This window comes from Tasmannia lanceolata, unplaced genomic scaffold (assembly GCF_043159265.1).
Source record: "Tasmannia lanceolata isolate RefF3 unplaced genomic scaffold, GAP_Taslan_0.1 ptg000026l, whole genome shotgun sequence".
NCBI lineage: Eukaryota > Viridiplantae > Streptophyta > Magnoliopsida > Canellales > Winteraceae > Tasmannia > Tasmannia lanceolata.
The window spans coordinates 1,560,064-1,579,041 of NW_027518703.1; the positions used below are offsets into that span (position 1 = coordinate 1,560,064).

Below are 18,978 nucleotides of genomic sequence, written 5' to 3' on the forward strand. Positions count from 1 at the left end.
TTGAATTCAGAGCACTTATAATTGGCAAACATGGAGGATAGTTTAAGACCCTACCACCCCCTTCTGAAGACTTGAGGCTTCCATGCCAAGGTTAGCCAGTCTTCTGCAAGGATCTATCTCTTCCTCCGGCGGTTCTGTGAGGGAAACCCGGATTGTATCCCCCAAACCATCCTGTATGCCAGACAGAGTTCACCAATTATACTGCAATACTTAGCGTTTCATTTGGAGTTTTCCAAGATCAATACTAGCGAGAAGCAGTAGGAGGGCACACAGTTTGGAGGAAACATATGTTGGTATTTTAATACAAAAGTGGCATTGTTGGTATTTTACAAAGTTCTTTTGTTTACAAAAAGAAGCCACTTTGGTTTTGGAAAATGGTTTGCTCACTTCCTTCACAAAAGCGAATAGTCCCGTATTGGAAAGTGAAGAAAAGCTTCATGTGGTTATATAGTTTTTCACTTCCTTAGCTTTGTAAATGAGAAGAGGAGAAAAGAGGCCTACGCGCATGAGCCACCAAGTGGACCCTGTGGGCTTTTGACTATACCACACGCGCGCCGCCCCGCCTGGCTCGGCCGGCCGCGCGTGTAAGTCAAGGTTTTCCTTTTTTTTTGAAATGGCAAGATGAATTCATTAAAAAGGAAGGGGACCGAGGTGGGCCTCAACCAAAATTACAAGAAAATAAAACAACAATAACAAGAAAGACAAATCTCAGGGAGGAAGGAAGTCAAACCACTCCAACTCCAACCTCCTAACTCCACTTCTAGCCAAGGAGTCCGCCTCCCCATTAGCAGATCGCCGAACATGATTGAAAACAATAGATGAGCCCGCAATTAAATCATCTATTTCATCAAAAATAGAAGAAAATCTCCAAGAAGGCGACACCAACCCCCTCAACCATTTAATCACATTCAAAGAATCTCCCTCCACAATAGTGATATCCATGCTATCTCTCTCAAGTCTTTTTATGCCATGATAAACCGCCCTCACCTCGGCCTCCGAGGCATCACAAACTCCAAGAGGGCCGGCAAAAGCCCATATAACTTCACCACAAGCATCCCGACACAACCCACCAACACCGGCCGGGCCCGGGTTCCCAATACTCGACCCATCAAAGTTAATTTTGAACATTTCAATAGGCGGAGCCTCCCATCTCTGAACAATCGGATGCCGGATCTTCCTACTAAAGCAAACAATCCTCCAACCCTCCCATAAGTCAAAGGCCGATACAAAACGGAAAGCCGGTAAACTTCTCGCCCATGAAATAGTGAGCGCAATAATTTTCATATATATCCAATACGGAGATTTTGCAACCCCTTCAAAGACACGAGAGTTTCTCTCTTTCCATATCACCCACCATGTTGCAAGAAGACACAAATTCCACAATACTTTGCCCTTCTTCTTCCATGGCACAAAGGTCCAAAGAAGAATCAACTCTGGAATAGAAAATGGAAAAATCCAACATATGCCAAATCTCAGAAATATCAAACTCCATACCTGACGCGTAAAGGAGCAATGCATGAAGAGATGATCCACAGATTCACCATCTTTCAAGCAGAGGGGGCAATGGTCAACAAGCATCATACCGCGCTTCCGGAGGAAGTTAATCGTTTGAATCCGATCACGACATACCGCCCATCGAAGAAACCAACTCTAGGCGGGCAATGAAATTTCCATACCTCGGCTGAAATGGAGGATACACTGCAAGGCAACAAGCTGAAATAGAAAGATTTGACAGAGAAAAAACCAGACGATTCCGCAGTCCATACTCTTTTATCCATACCGCTTCTCTTAATGTAGCAACCATCTAAAAGCTTAAGAAATTGGGCAACCGACGCTAGCTCCCGATCAAAGAAGTTCCTTCTAAACCTAGGGGACCAAACTAAACTACCTCCTTCTCGAGCAAAGCATTCAGAAACAAAACTCTCTTTCTCAGCGGCTACACGATATAAATTTAGGAATAAACTCATAAGAGGCTCATCAGCACACCAAACATCCCTCCAAAATTTTATTCGATCCCCCGAATACACTCTAAATCTAACCCTCAAAAGAAAAGCAAATGACATTTTCAAAATGTCACGCCAAACAGTCAAACCTTGTTTCTTGAAATGGTTTTTAGATTCCCACTTTCCCGGCTTGCACCCATATTTACTCCCAATTACCCTAACCCACAACTGAGAATTTTCCTCCCCGAACCTCCATAACTATTTTCCTAACAAGGCATGATTAAATTCTTTCACTCTCCTAATACCCAAACCACCATTCTTAACAGGTAAGCACACATTCTTCCAACTGACCAAAGAAATACCCTTTTTCCTTTCATTGCCTCCCCATAAAAATCTACGTTGGATTTGTTCAATACGCGATACAACACTGACCGGGCATTTAAACAAAGACAAAAAATATATGGGAATATTGGCCAACACCGCCTTAACCAACACAAGCCTTCCCCCTCTAGAAACAAGATTTCTTTTCCATGATTCCAACCTCCTTTCAATTCTCTCTACAACAGGATCCCACAAAGATTTTTTTGGTCTCCCCACCCCCAATGGGAGTCCCAGGTATGAGGAAGGCAATTGATCAAGCTGACAACCCAGAGTCTTAGCCAATTCAAGCGCCTCATCCTGCGGGATGTTTAGGGTATATAATCTAGATTTATGAAAATTGGATCTCTGCCCCGTAATCAACTCATAACATCTAAGGGAAGATTTTAAATTCATCGCTTGGATCATGTTTGGTTCACAAAACAGGAGCGTATCATCAGCAAATTGAAGATGAGACACTTCTACTTGCTGACTTTCAATCTTAAAACCATTGAATAAGCCCAACCCACTCCCTTTATTCATCAATCTGCTAAGAGTCTCCGCCACGATGACAAAAAGAAAAGGGGATAAGGGGTCACCCTGCCTAAGTCCTCGAGATGACTTAAAAAATCCTTTAGGGGACCCATTAATCAGAATGGAAAACCAAGCCGAAGAGACACAACCCCTCATCCATTCTCTCCATTTACTTCCAAACCCCATTCTTCCAAACAAGTAATCTAAGCAATCCCATTCCACCCTATCATAAGCCTTCTCCATACCCAATTTGCACATAAAACCTCCCCTGCCATTTCTAAGATAAAAGTCAATGGCCTCATTCGCAACTAATGAGCAGTCAAGAATCTGCCTATTAGCCACAAAAGCACTTTGGCAATCTGAGATAATGGATGGAAGCACCATCTTTAACCGATCCGCTAGAACCTTTGCCAAAACTTTGTATAAACATCCCACTAAGCTTGTTGGACGGTACTCCGAAATTTTAGAGGCACCAGGAACCTTAGGGATAAGGGCAATGAAAGTAGCCCCAGTGCCTTTATCCAATGCCAACCCATGATAGAACTCCTCAAAAAATTTCAGGATATCCCCTTTTACATACGACCAACAGGATTGGAAGAAAGCTAAACAAAAACCATCAGGACCAGGGGCCTTATCCTTACTAATAGAGAAAACCCCTTTTTCAACCTCCTCTTCTTCAAAGGGTCTCTCTAATGCAACCCTCTGAGCCATACTCAGCCCACTAAACTCCAGATCTTCTGGAAGTGGTCTCATGATACCCTCAGACGAGTACATGGACATATAAAAATCCAAGATCACTCTAGTAACCTCATCCTTCCCTGACACTCTGATTCCATTGTCAACCAAAGACTCGATCCTATTTCTCCGTCTTCTGGCACTGGCCATAGCATGAAAATAAGCCGTATTTTTGTCCCCCTCCTTTAACCATCTCACCCTCGACTTCTACCTCCACGTTATCTCCTCATGAAGCAGCAGTCCTTTATGCTCCTCTTTAACCCTACCCAATTCCTCCCTCGAAATTACGGACCCTAATCCAGATTCTTCCAACACATTTAAATCACCAATTCTATTTTCTAGCCAAACTTTTCTACTCGAATCAGCTTGACTTCTTTCAACCCATTCCTTTAAATTTTTCTTTACATACCTAAGCTTCTGCCCAATAACCACATCCGCTGGACCCTCACACTTATGCGCTACCCACCAAACACCCAATCTTTCCTCCATGAGGGGAATTTGAAGCCACGAAATCTCAAACCTAAAAGGAGGAGGTCCCCAAGACTCCATTCTAGGATCCAAGAGAAGAGGACAATGATCAGATACCGAGTGAACGAGAGTCTTTTGGAGAACCTCAGGAGCCAAATTCAGCCAACCAGGACAAATAAGAAATCGATCAATCCTACTAAGACTTTCACCTCTGCTCCAAGTAAACCTAGCTCCAGATAATGGAAGGTCAATAATATTATGCTTTGAAATGAAAGTTGCAAAAGCAGCCATGTTTTGATTTGCTCTCCGACATCCTAACCTTTCACAAACAAACCTAATTTCATTAAAATCACCCCCTATACACCAAGGATAGGACCACCTATCCCTAACTCCGTTTAGCTCTTCCCAAAACAACCTCTTATCCGCCCAAAGAGAAGGACCATACACCCCAGAAAACAAGCACACAGCCGCATCTTCCACCCTACGAAGGACAATAGATATTGAAAACCTACCCTTCCATTCCTCGGACCTAACCCAATTAGATTCGTCCCAAGCTATGAAAATGCCCCCCGAAGCACCAATAGCTTCAACAAAAGAGAAACCCCAATGCGAACCAACACCAAGACTTTTTACCATACTCCTATCAATAACCTCCAACTTGGTTTCTTGTATACAGATAAGATCCGGTTTCGACTTTTTAACTAACCCTTTAGCTTGAGCCCTCTTTGCCAGAGATCCCAATCCATTAACATTCCAAGATAGTATCTTCATAAGGAAACTAATTTAACTGATTTCCTCCCCTTTCTCGCACTCTTTTTCCTTCTAGAAAGACAAATGCTTGACTCTTCCTCAACTGAAATCCCACCATAATTCACCTCGGATTTCAATCTAGCCAACTCCCTGAATTTTCTCTTTGATGATTCATCAGAATAACTCACCGAATTACCAGACACCATAGTATCCCTCATCTCTGAAGCTCTAATCATGTCTCTAAACTCGGGCATAGGACCAGGGTAAATCAAGCCAAGCTTGTGACTAACATTAACCGTATGATTCACCGACTCCTCTACAGCTTCCAACCCAGAACTCCCCCCCTCCAAACTCATGGTCCCCTCCTCCAAGATAGGTTCCACGGAATCAGAGAAACCAGAATCAATATCATCCAAAGACATTCGCCTTATATCATATGCTACATCATGGACTGGCGATGTATGGACATAAGAGTATGTACCAGGACCATTGGTCCTTTTACAGCCAAGAGAACTAATAGCAGCTTTATTGCACATGGATGTATCCTGCATTTCAACACCAGAATAAAAACAATCATTACCCATAACATAATTAGAAGAGTTCATACCTTCGATGGGCCGGACGCAGGGGCTGCCAACCCCCAACTCCAGATGCGGTAAATGGCGAAAATCCATTAATGGATATTCCCCCACTGCAAAAGATGATAAATTGTGTTTCAAACCCCCCGTGGACATTACTCCCCAACGAGCAGAAATAGAAGCCATATATCGATTCAACCCTCCAAAAGAATCAATTGAATCCATACAGAAACCAAAATTTCCCAAGCATATTTTGGCCAAATTAGCAAAAGCGTAATCCACTTTAGGGTATCCATCAACCACCTCCAAACAGAAAGAATCACACACTCTATAGGAAATCCCAATCGAATTAGAAAGATAAAGGATGCGAAAGAACGTCTGATTATCATTCAAACTACCGCGGCCACACGGACCAATAACCACAACTCCTTCCTTAGGGGCCATCCTAATGTCGTCATCTATCATCACTTCTTCGGCTTCATCATTCCACTCCTCTGTATTATCAAAGTCGAAATGGGCAGCCACTTCCGACAACCTCAATCTGTAGAGATGATTCTCCGTGCTGCAACCTCTAGACAGAGAGCCAACAAATCGGCTCTCCTCCAAAGGTAAGATCAAGGAGAAAGAAGGACTTACCATATCTCCACCATCCCCTTCCTTTAGGATACAATTATAATCCGATTCTGGAGATAAGAGATTATCATTTGAGGAAAAAGAAGGGGATTTTGTTAAGGTCCACACGTTTAAACACCCACCAAAAACCTCACATATGGATCGAGGCCCAAGACCAGCTACACTATCAATGTGGGCCAGGGCCCTATATCCATTGCCTGACATAGGAGACTTGGGAGTCAAGGCTCCAAAATAGCTGTTTTCCCCGCTACTATAGGTTCTTGGGGAAAGCGCTGCCAAAATATCGTTGTAGCAATTAATAGATGCAGAGGGGTTCACAACTTCTAATGCTGTATTATTTACACCACACAAGCTGCGCCACCTGTACTCCACAGGCGAAACCTCATTCCGAAATTCAAATATGTCACCAACTGGATTAGAGCTATCATGCGCCACATGCAACTCGCTTAAACAGGGCACTCTATCATGCGCCACCTCCCTCGCCTCTACCATACCCGGAATAGGAAAAACCTCTCCCTCCTCCGCCCCTGCTTGGAATAAATTACCAGGCCAAACCTGTACAGGAGGCCGATGAACATCGTGGGAAGAAATAGCCTCCTCCAAATCTCCTCCCTCACAGCCACCCATATGCTCCTCCACCATCAAAAGACCAGGTTCCTCTTGCAAAAGATCCTCAGCAGGAGGCAGGCTCCTAGATCCAAGCTCGCTACCAGATTCATTTGATGCTTCAGAGTCACGATCCGAACTGAGTTCTCCTTCTTCCACAACCTTTTGAACATGCACCCATCTAACAGTCCCATCTATTGAAACCTGGATGGATAACTCCTTACCCACTACCCCTTCAGAAGATATCTGAAACCTCGCTTTGGAGTACCCGCTACCAGCTAGGCATGGTGAATCAAGCTTTACAACTCTCCCAATTTTTTCCCCAATTCTCCTAAAGTTTTCTTCGCTCCACGCCCCAGGCGGAACTCCTTCAACACTCCACCAGTTACAATTCCCCTCTTTTGGAAATTTCTTATTCCACAGAAGAAGTTCTAAGAATGGAGAATCCATATCACCTTTCCATGAAGCCATAAGGTGTGATCGGTCAAAACCTAGTGCAGGCGTAATCAGCACCTCAAGCTCGCCAATTCTATATACCACCACCTCACAAGTATAGCTATTTTTACGAATAAGCCAACTCTCCAGAGCCTTCAGATTACCAGACCAACCCGGTTTAATCTTCCCCCAGATACCAAGATCCGCGTTGCTTATAGATTGCAGAGGAACCACCTCCAAATTGAACACCACTCCATCAGAGACAGCTGGGTTAATCTTCCCAGATAACACACCCACCGGATTTTCCACCACACTATTAGGAGCAACAATACCATCTCTTGCCTGGTAAGGGAAATTGAAGTCTAGGTTAGACCAAGGTTTGTGACAACCCCAGCAAACCACTCTTTTCTTGAAGTTCTTAAACCCACACCGACAACATCTCCAGTCACCCAAACCCCTCTCTATACGCCTCCGCTTCACCCTATCAATTCTCCTAGCCCTCTTTCCTCTTGAGATAAGCCACCCAGAATCATTCTCCAAATTCCTAGCATCAGGAACTTCTTCAGAGAACCCAACATGCTTGCCACAATAACCACCTAAAGGAATCAGATTAGCTCCAGAGGCAAAACCCAAATCATCACCAAGAACTGAGTTTTCATCCATGATTCTTCTACCCGAGACCCCACCACCACCAAGCGGAACCAGATTAGCACCCGTAACCACCCGTGGAGGCGCCATTTTCATGTGCTGCATGCTTCAATCTTGCAGTTGAAGTCAAGGTTTTCCTTCCCCTACATTTTAATTTTTGTTTATGTCCGTTTAACTTCCCTTTACCTTCGCCGTTACCTTTGCCGTTATTGATAAGGTAAGCCGGCAGACCGCCGGCGTACCTAATCGTTGTGACTGTTGGGGAAGTGTCTCTTCGCATCTGTAACGTTTTTTAACGGCTCTTTTCTTAAAGGTCGTCTTTACTCCATTAAAGGGTGCATTGAACGAACATGTTTTGGTTTATAAAAGATGAAATTCTCTCTGTGTTTTCAAAACAGAACTTCACAACGAAAAACTACTGTTTTTCTTCTTGCTTTCTCTATTTTACTGTAAACATAGATTTCTTCCTTCTTCTTTTATTTTACATATTTTGTTGGGCAATTGGAGTGTTCGGGGGTTCGAATATCTGAGATCGTGCAGTTCTTGGAGATCGACGGTGCGTCAGGCTGTTGTATCCTGGGGGTGATTGCGGCCAGTAATCTGCCGCATCGGAATTAGTTTCCACAGAGGCGCAAATTCACCTGAAAGAGAGCGACAAAGTCCGTACCTCATCTCGCAGCATCGGAAAAGGTTCCGCTAACATCGTTTGTTTAATTGTTTCTGTTTCTCAACAGAAGTCCGGCAAGCTGTATTATTCTCTAAATCCACAACAACATAAAACATACACTATTATCTTTAGCAACTATAAGAATTCTATATAGTTACACATTGATTATGTGAAACAACCAACTACTCCAAAAGCCTAACCTGTTGGAGATGGTGTTATTTAATCTTTTATACTTTCACAGATTACATGAGAAAAGGAAGAAGAAGTTGAAGATCAAGTACTTGAAGAAGGGTTCCAATGCCGATCGCCGATTTCATACGTCCATCTTCACCTTCACCAGCCTCAGTAACTCCTAAGTGCAGAGGATAATCCCAACCTCGAACATACATTTCTGCAACGAGCAAACGGTATGCTTGCACCATGATCACCGGGTTGCTTGCTTTCATTGAGAATACAAAATTATGAAAGTCCAACTTCCGACAAATCCTAGCGAATTCAAATGCAGATTCAACCTGTTGCAGGATTATGGAAGACATCAACAAAAGAATATTCGAACATGGTGCAATAACACAATCAGAAGTTTTTTACAGAGTGACAGTGTAGCTATTAACCATTCCCCTAGGAGAATCGCCATAGTAGCTCATGATACGATCAGAAAGACTTCCATGATTGGTTCCAATGCGCATCGCTCTCCCATACTTCTTACATTTTTCAACCAATGGAGTGAAAACCTGTTTAATAAGGAAAAGAGAAATATTCAGTGACGGAGAACTATCGGAAGTTGAAAAGATATAGCTGTGAAACAACTAATTACTCCAAAAGCTTAAGCTGTTAGAGTTGGTGTTATTTAATCATTTCTACTTCAACACCCCCCTCACATGTGGGCCCTCCTTTGGGTTGGCCATCAAGCCATACACGTGGCCCCTCTTTTGGGTTCGCCATACACGCTGAATTTTAGTATCAAGGAGTTGTTGGGTTTGAACTCGGGAACTGCTGTAAGGCAATAGCTTTGATTCCATGTGAAATAACCAATTACTCCAAAAGCTTAAGTTATTAGAGTTGGTGTTATTAAATCATTTATACTTCAACAATAGCATAAATAAAAAATCGACTATTCCATCTATACCCATCATATGGTCGCAAAAATATGTTTGAAATAGCCTCGCAAGGACAATGAAGGGGATTGATGCACCCCCAAGTAGCAAATTGGGGTGGTGCAAGGTTCTCAGCAGGAATAACCACACAACTACTAGTCTCATTCAGCATCCATACTGTAAGTTACCAATGGAACAGGGTGAGGTTCATGAACCTCTAAGCAAGTACAGCATGGAAAGTGGAAGCCTCCCAACCATAAGGACCAAACAAATACCAGCCCGTATTGTTTGATATTCACCCATACTGTTAATTACGCATGCCACTATCGTGAGTGCCTATAGAGGCCAGCCTGACTCTCAACTGGTAGCTGTTTCTTCATCAATGGAATACCACTGCTCTAAGGACAGATATCTTTCTTGTATTTCGTAAACATCCCTAACTGGCCATTATAAGATAAATGATATTTTCTCTAGCATGCACAAGTGCTAAGAAACAATCGTACTCTCGATGAAAAAGCCAGCGATTAACATCTATAAGCAGTCTAAAGTATAAGAGTGGAAGAAATTAGTTTATTTGACCTGCTCGATATGCTCAAGCTCCTTCTGATAGTCGTCTTCTGTGTACTCCAGCTGCTCAAACTGGGCTCTCCTATCAGCTGCAAGAAACTATCTCAGTGACTGCAGAAAGGTAACCATTCAAATGGCAATCTTGAAGGTTATTAACAATATCATTTTTCATTTAAAAAATAAATAAAAATTCTTGATGGTTATTAAACATGTAGAAACAGCATGAAGAAAAGGTGAACTGGATATACCAAAATTTCCTGGGTTCACACGAATCTTATCAAAGCACTCAGCAACTCTCAATGCAATGGGAGGAGCGAAATGAATGTCTGCCACCAGAGGAATATTATAACTGCATCAACAGAAAAATAGTAATACAACTTACAAAACAATCTTAGGAAATTAAGTTCCTCATGAACTCTTATAATCATTAAACACGAGCCTTACTTTTTCTGAACAAGGGTGTTCTTTATTTCAAAACAAGCATCTGCTTCTTTCCTTCCCTAAACTGTTACGCGAACAATATCTGCTCCTTTGTCAGCTATTCTCATCACCTAACAGACAATTTGAACTTGTCACTTTAGGTTTTGAGGTTTTAACCTTATCATTATCGTGACTCTTTAAGATAAGAATAAAATCAGGTCAAATGACGTGAATACACTAAAGATTACCAAGCTGTGTTTCCATTGAAAAATGGATTTAACAGCTTGTAAACTGCATATTGGTTCTTGTCATTTCGACAGGAAGAGAATACCAAATGCAGCTTTATGTAGACAACACAAAGTTTCAAATTTTATTCGGTAAGAAAACTACAGGATACCATTTGATCGGTTCACGACTCATAATTGGTAATGAAGACTTGACATGGTTGTAAATAATGGCGTGGACATGGATAGAGTCTCTCCATCATATATAACCAATACAACTATATAAGCAATAACTGTCATATGTAGCTGGAGCATACATGGAAACAAGGGTTCATTAGGCTAGGACAAACCCGTCCTAGGTTAATCAATTCAACCTGATGTAGCATAAAAATTATCCCTGGAAAAGGATTGTACGCTCGAGTGTACCAAGCTTATGGTATGCTCGAGTGCCCAATCACATGTGGGCCCACTTTGGTAGGATGATCCAAAGCATTCATTTGAAAGGCCCTTACATAGATGGGGTGTGTACCAAAAATCAGCTACATAGGATCATCCTAACCCATCCATTTGTGGAGGTCAAAATGGACAGGCACTGTTTGTCTACAAATCTGCCCATTTTTGCCCTCCACTTTTGAAGGGGTTAGGATGATTCAATGGAGCTGATTTTTGGTACACACCCTATCTATGATAGGGCCTTCCAAATGAATGCTTTGGATCACCACAAAAATTGTGGGACCCATGTGATTGGGCACTCGAGCGTACCATAAGCTTGGTACGCTCGAGCGTACAATCCTTTTCCTCACACACACACACACAGATATATATATATATATATATATATATATATATATATATATATATATATATATATATATATATATATGAGGAAACTGTTGGTGCGCTTAAGCGCCCAATCACATGGGTCCCACATTTTCTGTGGTGATCCAAACCATTCATTTGCAAGGTCCTATCGTAGATAAGGGGTGTACCAAAAATCAGCTCCATGGGATCATCCTAACCCCTCCATTTGTGGAGGACAAAACTGGGCAGATTTGTGGACAAACGATGTCTGTCCATTTTGACCTCCAAAAATGGATGGGTTAGGATGATTCTATGGAGCTGATTTTTGGTACACCCCCATCTATGTAAGGGCCTTTCAAATGAATGCTTTGGATCATCCTAACAAAGTGGGCCCACATGTGATTGGGCGCTTAAGCGCACCATAAGCTTGGTGAGCTTAACCGCACCAACAGTTTCCTCTATATATATATGAGAAAAGGGTTTCTGTGCTCGAGCACAGAAACAGGAGTGGGCCACATTGCGGGTGGGGGGGAAGTGATCCAAAGCATTCATTTGATGGACCCTTTCATGGATAGGGTGTCCACCAAAAATCGCTCCATTGGATCACCATAGGGTGTCCATTTGTGGGGTGAAAAAATGGGCAGATTTGTGGACAAACAGTATCTGTCCATTTTCTCCCCCACAAATGGACACCCTAAGATGGTCCAATGGAGCTGATTTTTGGTACACCCCCCATCCATAATGGGGCCTGTCAAATGAATGCTTAGGATCGTCCCCCCAATGTGGCCCCACCCCTGTTTCCAGCACTCGAGCGCAGGAACCCTTCTCTCTCTGTGGGGTGAAAAAATGGGCAGATTTGTGGAGAAAAAGTATCTGCCCATGCCCCCCCCACCCCCACACACACAAATAGACACCCTAAGATGATCCAATGGAGCTGATTTTTGGTACACACCCCATCCATGATGGGGCCTCTCAAATGAATGCTTAGGATCACCCAAAAAAATGTGGGCCCACCCTTGTTTCCTGCACTCAAGCGCAGATAAGTTATCTGCGCTCGAGCGAACTGTTTTCTCATATATATACATATATATATATATATATATATATATATATATATATATATATATATAAGCATGTCCTCGCCTAGATTATCAGCCACAAGGGAGTTTGTGTTTGACATCTAAGCAACAAATGCTAAAGATACCATTGGGTCCTTAAAAACTTGGGAATATAGAAAACAGCAGGAAATAAGAAAAACAGAAGATTAAGGAAATTAATGAACCTGTTCAACCGTTCCAGCAACGTCCTTAGTATCAGACGTAGTCATGGTCTGAATTCTTATGGGATGCTCACTACCAAGAGCCACATTTCCTACCATCACAGTATGGGTTTTTCTTCTGACAGTCTTGTGTATGGATTCACAATATTTCTGCCTAGGAACTACACTTGGATAATAAGCTTCATCAGGGAAAGAATAATAATAAACCAGAAAAAAAAAATCTGTTATTGCAAAAGAAAGCAAGATTAGCTTCTAAATCATTTCCATGAGGAACCAATTATACCAATTTCTATATAGATAACAACCCAAACAAACCATTGAGAGACAGCCCATCTGCCAAAGCTTGAAAATTCATTTTCAGAAGAGAAACCCGACAGAAATAAAATCAAAATTCACCACAATATATGTAAATAGGCTCCCTGCCGGTAATGGAGAAGCGAAAACACATAAAAATATAAGGAGAATATTTTGGATATCTTAGAAAATCACATACAAAACCTTCAAAGTGACTAAACTAATATAAATTCTACCAAGTAACCTTCAACACATGTAACCAATTAAACTAAAATCCTAAAGAAGCATAGCATAGGCTGGAGATTATACCTAAGAGAGGGCTTCCTTCTGAAGCAGGCTGCAATTCATGCAATTCAACAGTCTCTGGACCAGGGTTCGAATTCCTTATTGATGAGAACTTCACCGTCCCAGACTGAATCCTCTGTAAATCAGGCAAGCATCTAATCTTCACAAAATCAACGCTTTTCCCAAAGCCTAAACCACATTCTGAGCCTTTCACACCAGAAAACGAAGCGGGGACCATCCCGGCAGCCATTTCCTCAAAATCTCAGCCTCAATTCTACAGTTCTACAAGACGCAATGGAACTAAACACTGTTAAGCAAGCTAAAGCCTCTGCAAAGTTGCCATTTGGATTCAAAAATCCTGAATTTTACAAGCTGAAACCTGGATTTCAGAAGCTAAAACATGGATTTTGTGAGCAAAACGTTTATAATCTAGGATTATAAAATCCTGAATTTTACAAGCTGAAACCTGGATTTCAGAAGCTAAAACTTGGATTTTGTGAGCTAAAATTTTATAATCTAGGATTATAAAATTCTGAATTTTACAAGTTGAAACCTGGATTTCATAAGTCAAAACTTGTATTCCAGAGCTAAAATCTGGACTGTACATTTTTAGGTTTTAGGTTGTAAAATTCAGGATTTTACAATCCTAGATTATAAAATCCTTGTATCCAAACGGATTCCATGATTGAAACTTCCTGAGAAGCTTATGAGAAGCTATGGTATGAAAGACGATCTCAAACCCTACCAAAAAACATTGAAAAGAAAATAAACTGTCACGAATTCAGATTCGACTCTTTGAAACGAAACGCTACTCGATCAAATGCTTTTCTTTGATTCGCTAAGAAAATCGAAGAAAAACAGCCAAAATGGAGACAACATAAATACAACAAAATGAAAAAAAAAAAAAAAAAAACCTCCAAAAATGGAAATTTTGTAGTGATCGAAGTCTTACATGAATGTGAGAGAAGGAAAGGCTAATGTTTCGGAGATTCAGATGCCACGATTTTTTGGGATTTATGAATAATATGAAGGGGATTTTTATGGAGGGACACTAAGAAAACAACCGAGACATAGGGATTTTCGAGAAGTAAAAAGAAAAGGATGTTGCGAATACTCGCGCGACTGAGGTCCAGTGACTTAAGAGTTAAGAGTTAAGTCCGTGGTTTTAAATTTCGGTTTCGGCCGAAATCAGACGAAATAAAATTTCGTTATATTCTATCTCGTACAAAATTTGGGCTGATATTGCCGACATTTCGGTAATTTCAGCTGAAATTTCAGGACAATATTAAATAATGAATAAAAATTGAATTTTTTGGGTGAAATCCTTGGGCCCGTTTGGATGCCGAGATGATTTTGATTCGGATTTCTCACATTTGCAGACTTTTTTGCGTTGTAATTTGGATCCGGATCAAATCCTTGGATTTCCAAATCAGCAACTAACAGTGAAAAAAATCAGATTTCCAAATATGCCGTGGAAATAAGAAATTAGAAATCCACATATCTTGCAGTTTCCTTCACCTTCTTTGCTCCTCAACCTCTCCCATCTAGTAGGGAGTACCCCCCTTTCCTCTCTGTCTCCTCAACATGACCTGGCATATCTAATCATTTTGTATTCAAAACTCAATTCCAAATCCAAATACAAAATATGAGGTATCCAAATAGGTACTAAATTTCGGTCGAACAATTGTATCGTTACGGGTATATACAAATTCTCGTTCGGTCTCGACCAAAGCCCAAAATTTCAAATTTTAAAACCATGCTCAAGTCCCATGCAAATGAATTAACCTAAAGTGGGCCGTGGGCCTCGATAATTATAAGACGTGAGAAAGCCTATTAGATTCAATCCATTTTGTGATGTTGAAAATGTTGCTCCAGATCAACGGCCTGGATCATCACAGACACAGTGGGCACGCAATTAGGATGGTGATCTTGGCGCGCGAATGTGCTTAGCATTCATAAGAAAAGGAAAACAAAACTTTTTGTCGGAATCCCATAACACAACCGAAGGATCTTTTCGCCCGCTAGAGACGATATTACGCTTCTGGAATATGATATGTTGAAAGAGGCATTTGACTAGTTGGGGTGGGCTGTTTGGTCATTTCACGTCATTAAAATGTCAAATTTATCCACGTGTCAGCTATGGGTCCCCCATTGCCTTCGCCAATGAAAGGCTGCACTTGGTGGGTCCACGTTGATCATGTGTCAAAGCTCTACCTAAGCCCACTAAACTCACGAATTATTAAGTAGACTACAAAATTTGGGCCCACTTTACGGTCACAAACTATTAGGACAGGTGTTACAAGTTACAACCCGTGCAGAGTCCAAAATCAAACCCGGAACCTCCTCTTACCAAAATCTAGGGGTGTCACTGTTGATGGCCTCAGACGGTCTGATGGATCTAAAGGATCCGAACGTTAATGGACAAAATTTGGACACAACAGCTGGATCCGAATAGTATCCAATGGATCCAAATCCTAAGGTCAGATTTTATTTCGGATCAGGACCCAACTGTAGCCACCAAATCCAATGGAACATCCTAGATCCTAATAGAAAGCACCAATATATGAATATACCCTTCATATTTCCATTCATTCATGTCTATTGTAAGGTAAAATTTTATAATTTTCAAAAATATGACTCGAAACGACAAACAACATTTCATTTTCCCTCTAGCTACGCTTTCCTAATCCTAAGCCCTAACTATCCTAACCATGTACAACTTAAGTACACCTAGGAAACTCCGATGAATGATCCGATTTGAAATGGATTTGGCCCAGACTCAAAAAGTAGAATCCGGAAGCACTCCAAAAAGGATATGACCGATTAGTGATCCGAACAGTTTTTAACCAAGACATAGGTAGATCCGATCCGAAGTGAGTCCATAGGTAGATCCAATCCGAAGTGAGTGTTGATACTCCTACCCAAATTTAGAGTCAAACTTGTCTCTCCTGGTAACCAGTAGAGTAAGTCACTGTAGCTATAAAATAGGTGTAATATTTTTTGGGAAATGATATCAACCCAAAGAAGTTTTGATATTTTCACCAATGCATCTTGTCTTTTAGCAATTGAAGAGCTGTCAAAAGTCTATTACAGCTCCCAAAAAGCTCTCCCAAGCCAATTAAAAAAGAAAAGAAAAGCTGGGTTTGTGCAATTATAAAAACATGGTTGTGCTGATATCATTTCCCTAAATTTACCAATTCTTTCGAAAACACTATTCAAGTTGGACAAACTCCCCAATAAAATGGCCACTATTAACCACCAATGACCTCAACAATATGACCATTATGTTGGACGGGGTGGCCCCTCAACAATATGTGAAGTTATTCTACGGGAAATGATACATTCACCCTTTTCTTTCCTGGGACACCCCCTGTAGTGTAAAGAGAGTGGTCTTAAATACAATAAAGGCCGGGGTGGCCCGGTGAAGAAAAGGGGGCGAATATATTACTTTGTCCTAGTTATTAGGGGATTAAGATTGAGTCGAACCCATGACTCAACGAGTTAGGGTTAGGGCCTAATTCGAGGGGCACGAAACAATATGAATTGATAAGCCTATTTAATAGAAACCACGTTTGTCACCAAGGCAAAGAAAGCTTGTTGCATGGCTAAAAAATGTGGCTATAAAATATTTTATGTACACGCATGAGAAACGGTAGTTAGATGAGACGGAGATTGAAGAATCCATGTGTACTATGTTTGGTTGGTGAAAAAAAAAAATACTTGGCAAAACGCCAAATGGAAATCCAGGACATATATAGAAGTGCAAGTAGATGTTTTGTATTGTCATTTCAGATCCTACGGTGACAAGAACCGCGCCCCAATTGATCTTTGAAAAAAAAAAAAAAAAAAAACTTTAGACAGGTGCTTGGAAAACAAGAAAATCGTTCGGTTCGGTTCGGTTTGGGGGTCAAACCGAACCGAAACCGAACCATTGCCACCCCTAGGCACAGCTCTCAAAATTGGCCCCACTAATTTCCATGGAATATTTTTTCATGGCAGCCAAATATTGCCTTATGAGGGATTTTTTTTTCCCAGGAAAAGTAATATTCTATGTGAAAAATTCTAGGGTCAAGTAGGTTTGCAATGTTTCTTGAAAAATAAGGAAAATATTCAATTTTTGAAAAAAAAAACATTAAAAATAAGTTTCTAAATATTTGAACATTCCTTTTCTATTGAATTTTTTTTCCATGCATCCAAACAGCCCATAGGCATGTGAGAAAGACAAGAAAGAGTGTTGAACTCTTGAGCTGAATCAGCTTCCAACAAAATGGCTAAGATACCCCTATGACTAAACTACTATTCTAAGGGCATGTTTGGCAACCATGAAAAATAAATAAAAAATTCATGGCATATTTGTTTACCTAATGTAAGAGATCTTTGGAGAGGTGAGAGAGACAGATAGATTTTTGGAGGTGATGAGTGAGGTGAGCATGATTGGGGGTAGAAAATTTAAAACACAAAACACTTTAAAATAGGATTTTTTCCCTCTGTTTTCCAACCCAATGGTATGCTCTCCTCACTCACCACCTTCTCAAGTCTCTCACTCACCTGCCCTCTCTCCTTGGATAAACAAATATTACCTGAATTTTATTTTTGGGATTGTCAGACTTGCCCTCAGGGTATTTTAAAAAAGATTGGCTAGTAATCTTCTAAGGTTGAATAAGAACATGCAACATTTATTGAAGTCTTTCTACACTGTATTGATGGACCATCTTTCGTTGGCTAGACTATTAATCGGGTGGAGATACTCCGGTGCATTGGTCTCATCCAACAACCATTGGCGGTGAACCCATTTATTTGATTTTTTTTTTGGTTGAGCTCATCCGTAATTTTACTACCAAAAATTAACCCTAATATAAGTATATTTTGATTATTTCCATCCTTAATTTTATTTCAAAAACTTTAGGGAAGTGATATTTGCCCTTTTTTAGAAAGGGAAGCCCCCTCAGGTGTATCTATGACTGTAGAGGGGCTGATTTACTTCACTTGGGAAGGATTCAACGGGCCTGATTGCCACGTACACTGGATGTCCCATGTAAAAAAAGGGGCAAATTTATCATTTCCCAAAATTTATTTTGATTATTTCCATCCTTACTTTTATTTCAAAAATTTTAGGGAAGTGATATTTGCCCCTTTTTTACAAGGGAAGCCCTCTCCAGTGTATCTATGACTGTAGAGGGGCTGATTTACTTCACGTGGGAAGGATTCAACGGGCCTGATTGCCATGTACACTGGATGTCTCTTGTAAAAAAGTGGCAAATTTATCATTTCCCAAAATTTAACCCTTATATAAGGATATTTTAGTAATTTTTTGTATTAAAACACCATGGCAATTGAAAAACCTTTCTAAAACTTAAAATAAAAGAATGCATGTTGGGTTCAATGGCTCTTACATGTGAGTTTCACGTGTAGGAGTCTCTCTCTCTCTCTCTCTCTCTCTCTCAATTGTTGATTTTAAATAGTTAATGTCTATTTAAAGCGTGAAAGAAGAGGTTGATGTGAAAATGGTTATCATATAATTAAGAAAAAAAATGACCGCGGCATGATTAGCGTGTAATTGGTTGATGAAATTTTAGCTATATCCATTTATTACTTCATAGATGTATGCTTATTTACAGCTATTAAATATCATATAGACGTAAATCGCCATGTGTATCTTT

The 18,978-nt window shown here is 40.8% G+C and overlaps 3 protein-coding genes across 7 annotated transcripts in view; all 3 read right to left on the reverse strand.

The window, feature by feature from the left end:
- The window catches only part of LOC143858703 (4-hydroxy-3-methylbut-2-en-1-yl diphosphate synthase (ferredoxin), chloroplastic-like), a 33,463-nt gene extending 19,062 nt beyond the window's left edge, over window positions 1-14,401 (reverse strand). Inside the window, exons 1-11 of one of the 5 annotated variants that reach the window (XR_013239005.1) lie at window positions 14,271-14,401; window positions 13,343-13,600; window positions 12,743-12,900; window positions 10,460-10,566; window positions 10,264-10,364; window positions 10,028-10,104; window positions 8,966-9,085; window positions 8,636-8,866; window positions 8,355-8,445; window positions 1,495-8,287; window positions 55-1,395 (exon numbers count right to left, since the gene is read on the reverse strand). The gene's annotated coding sequence lies outside the window, so the exon portion shown is untranslated. Of the gene's footprint in view, window positions 1-54; window positions 8,288-8,354; window positions 8,446-8,635; window positions 8,867-8,965; window positions 9,086-10,027; window positions 10,105-10,263; window positions 10,365-10,459; window positions 10,567-12,742; window positions 12,901-13,342; window positions 13,601-14,270 lie in introns of all 5 variants that reach the window. The other 4 variants (XR_013239004.1, XR_013239006.1, XR_013239003.1 and 1 more) reach the window with 4 other exon arrangements.
- LOC143858825 (uncharacterized) lies at window positions 3,777-4,673 on the reverse strand. Its single transcript, XM_077369539.1, has one exon. The coding sequence runs from the start codon at window positions 4,671-4,673 to the stop codon at window positions 3,777-3,779; it is 897 nt and encodes a 298-aa protein (XP_077225654.1).
- Window positions 8,597-13,568, reverse strand: LOC143858826 (4-hydroxy-3-methylbut-2-en-1-yl diphosphate synthase (ferredoxin), chloroplastic-like). The gene is made up of 7 exons (XM_077369540.1): window positions 13,343-13,568; window positions 12,743-12,918; window positions 10,684-10,775; window positions 10,264-10,364; window positions 10,028-10,104; window positions 8,966-9,085; window positions 8,597-8,866 (listed from the first exon to the last, which is right to left on the reverse strand). The coding sequence occupies exons 1-7, from the start codon at window positions 13,566-13,568 to the stop codon at window positions 8,597-8,599; spliced, it is 1,062 nt and encodes a 353-aa protein (XP_077225655.1).
- Window positions 14,402-18,978: the final 4,577 nt, after the last annotated feature.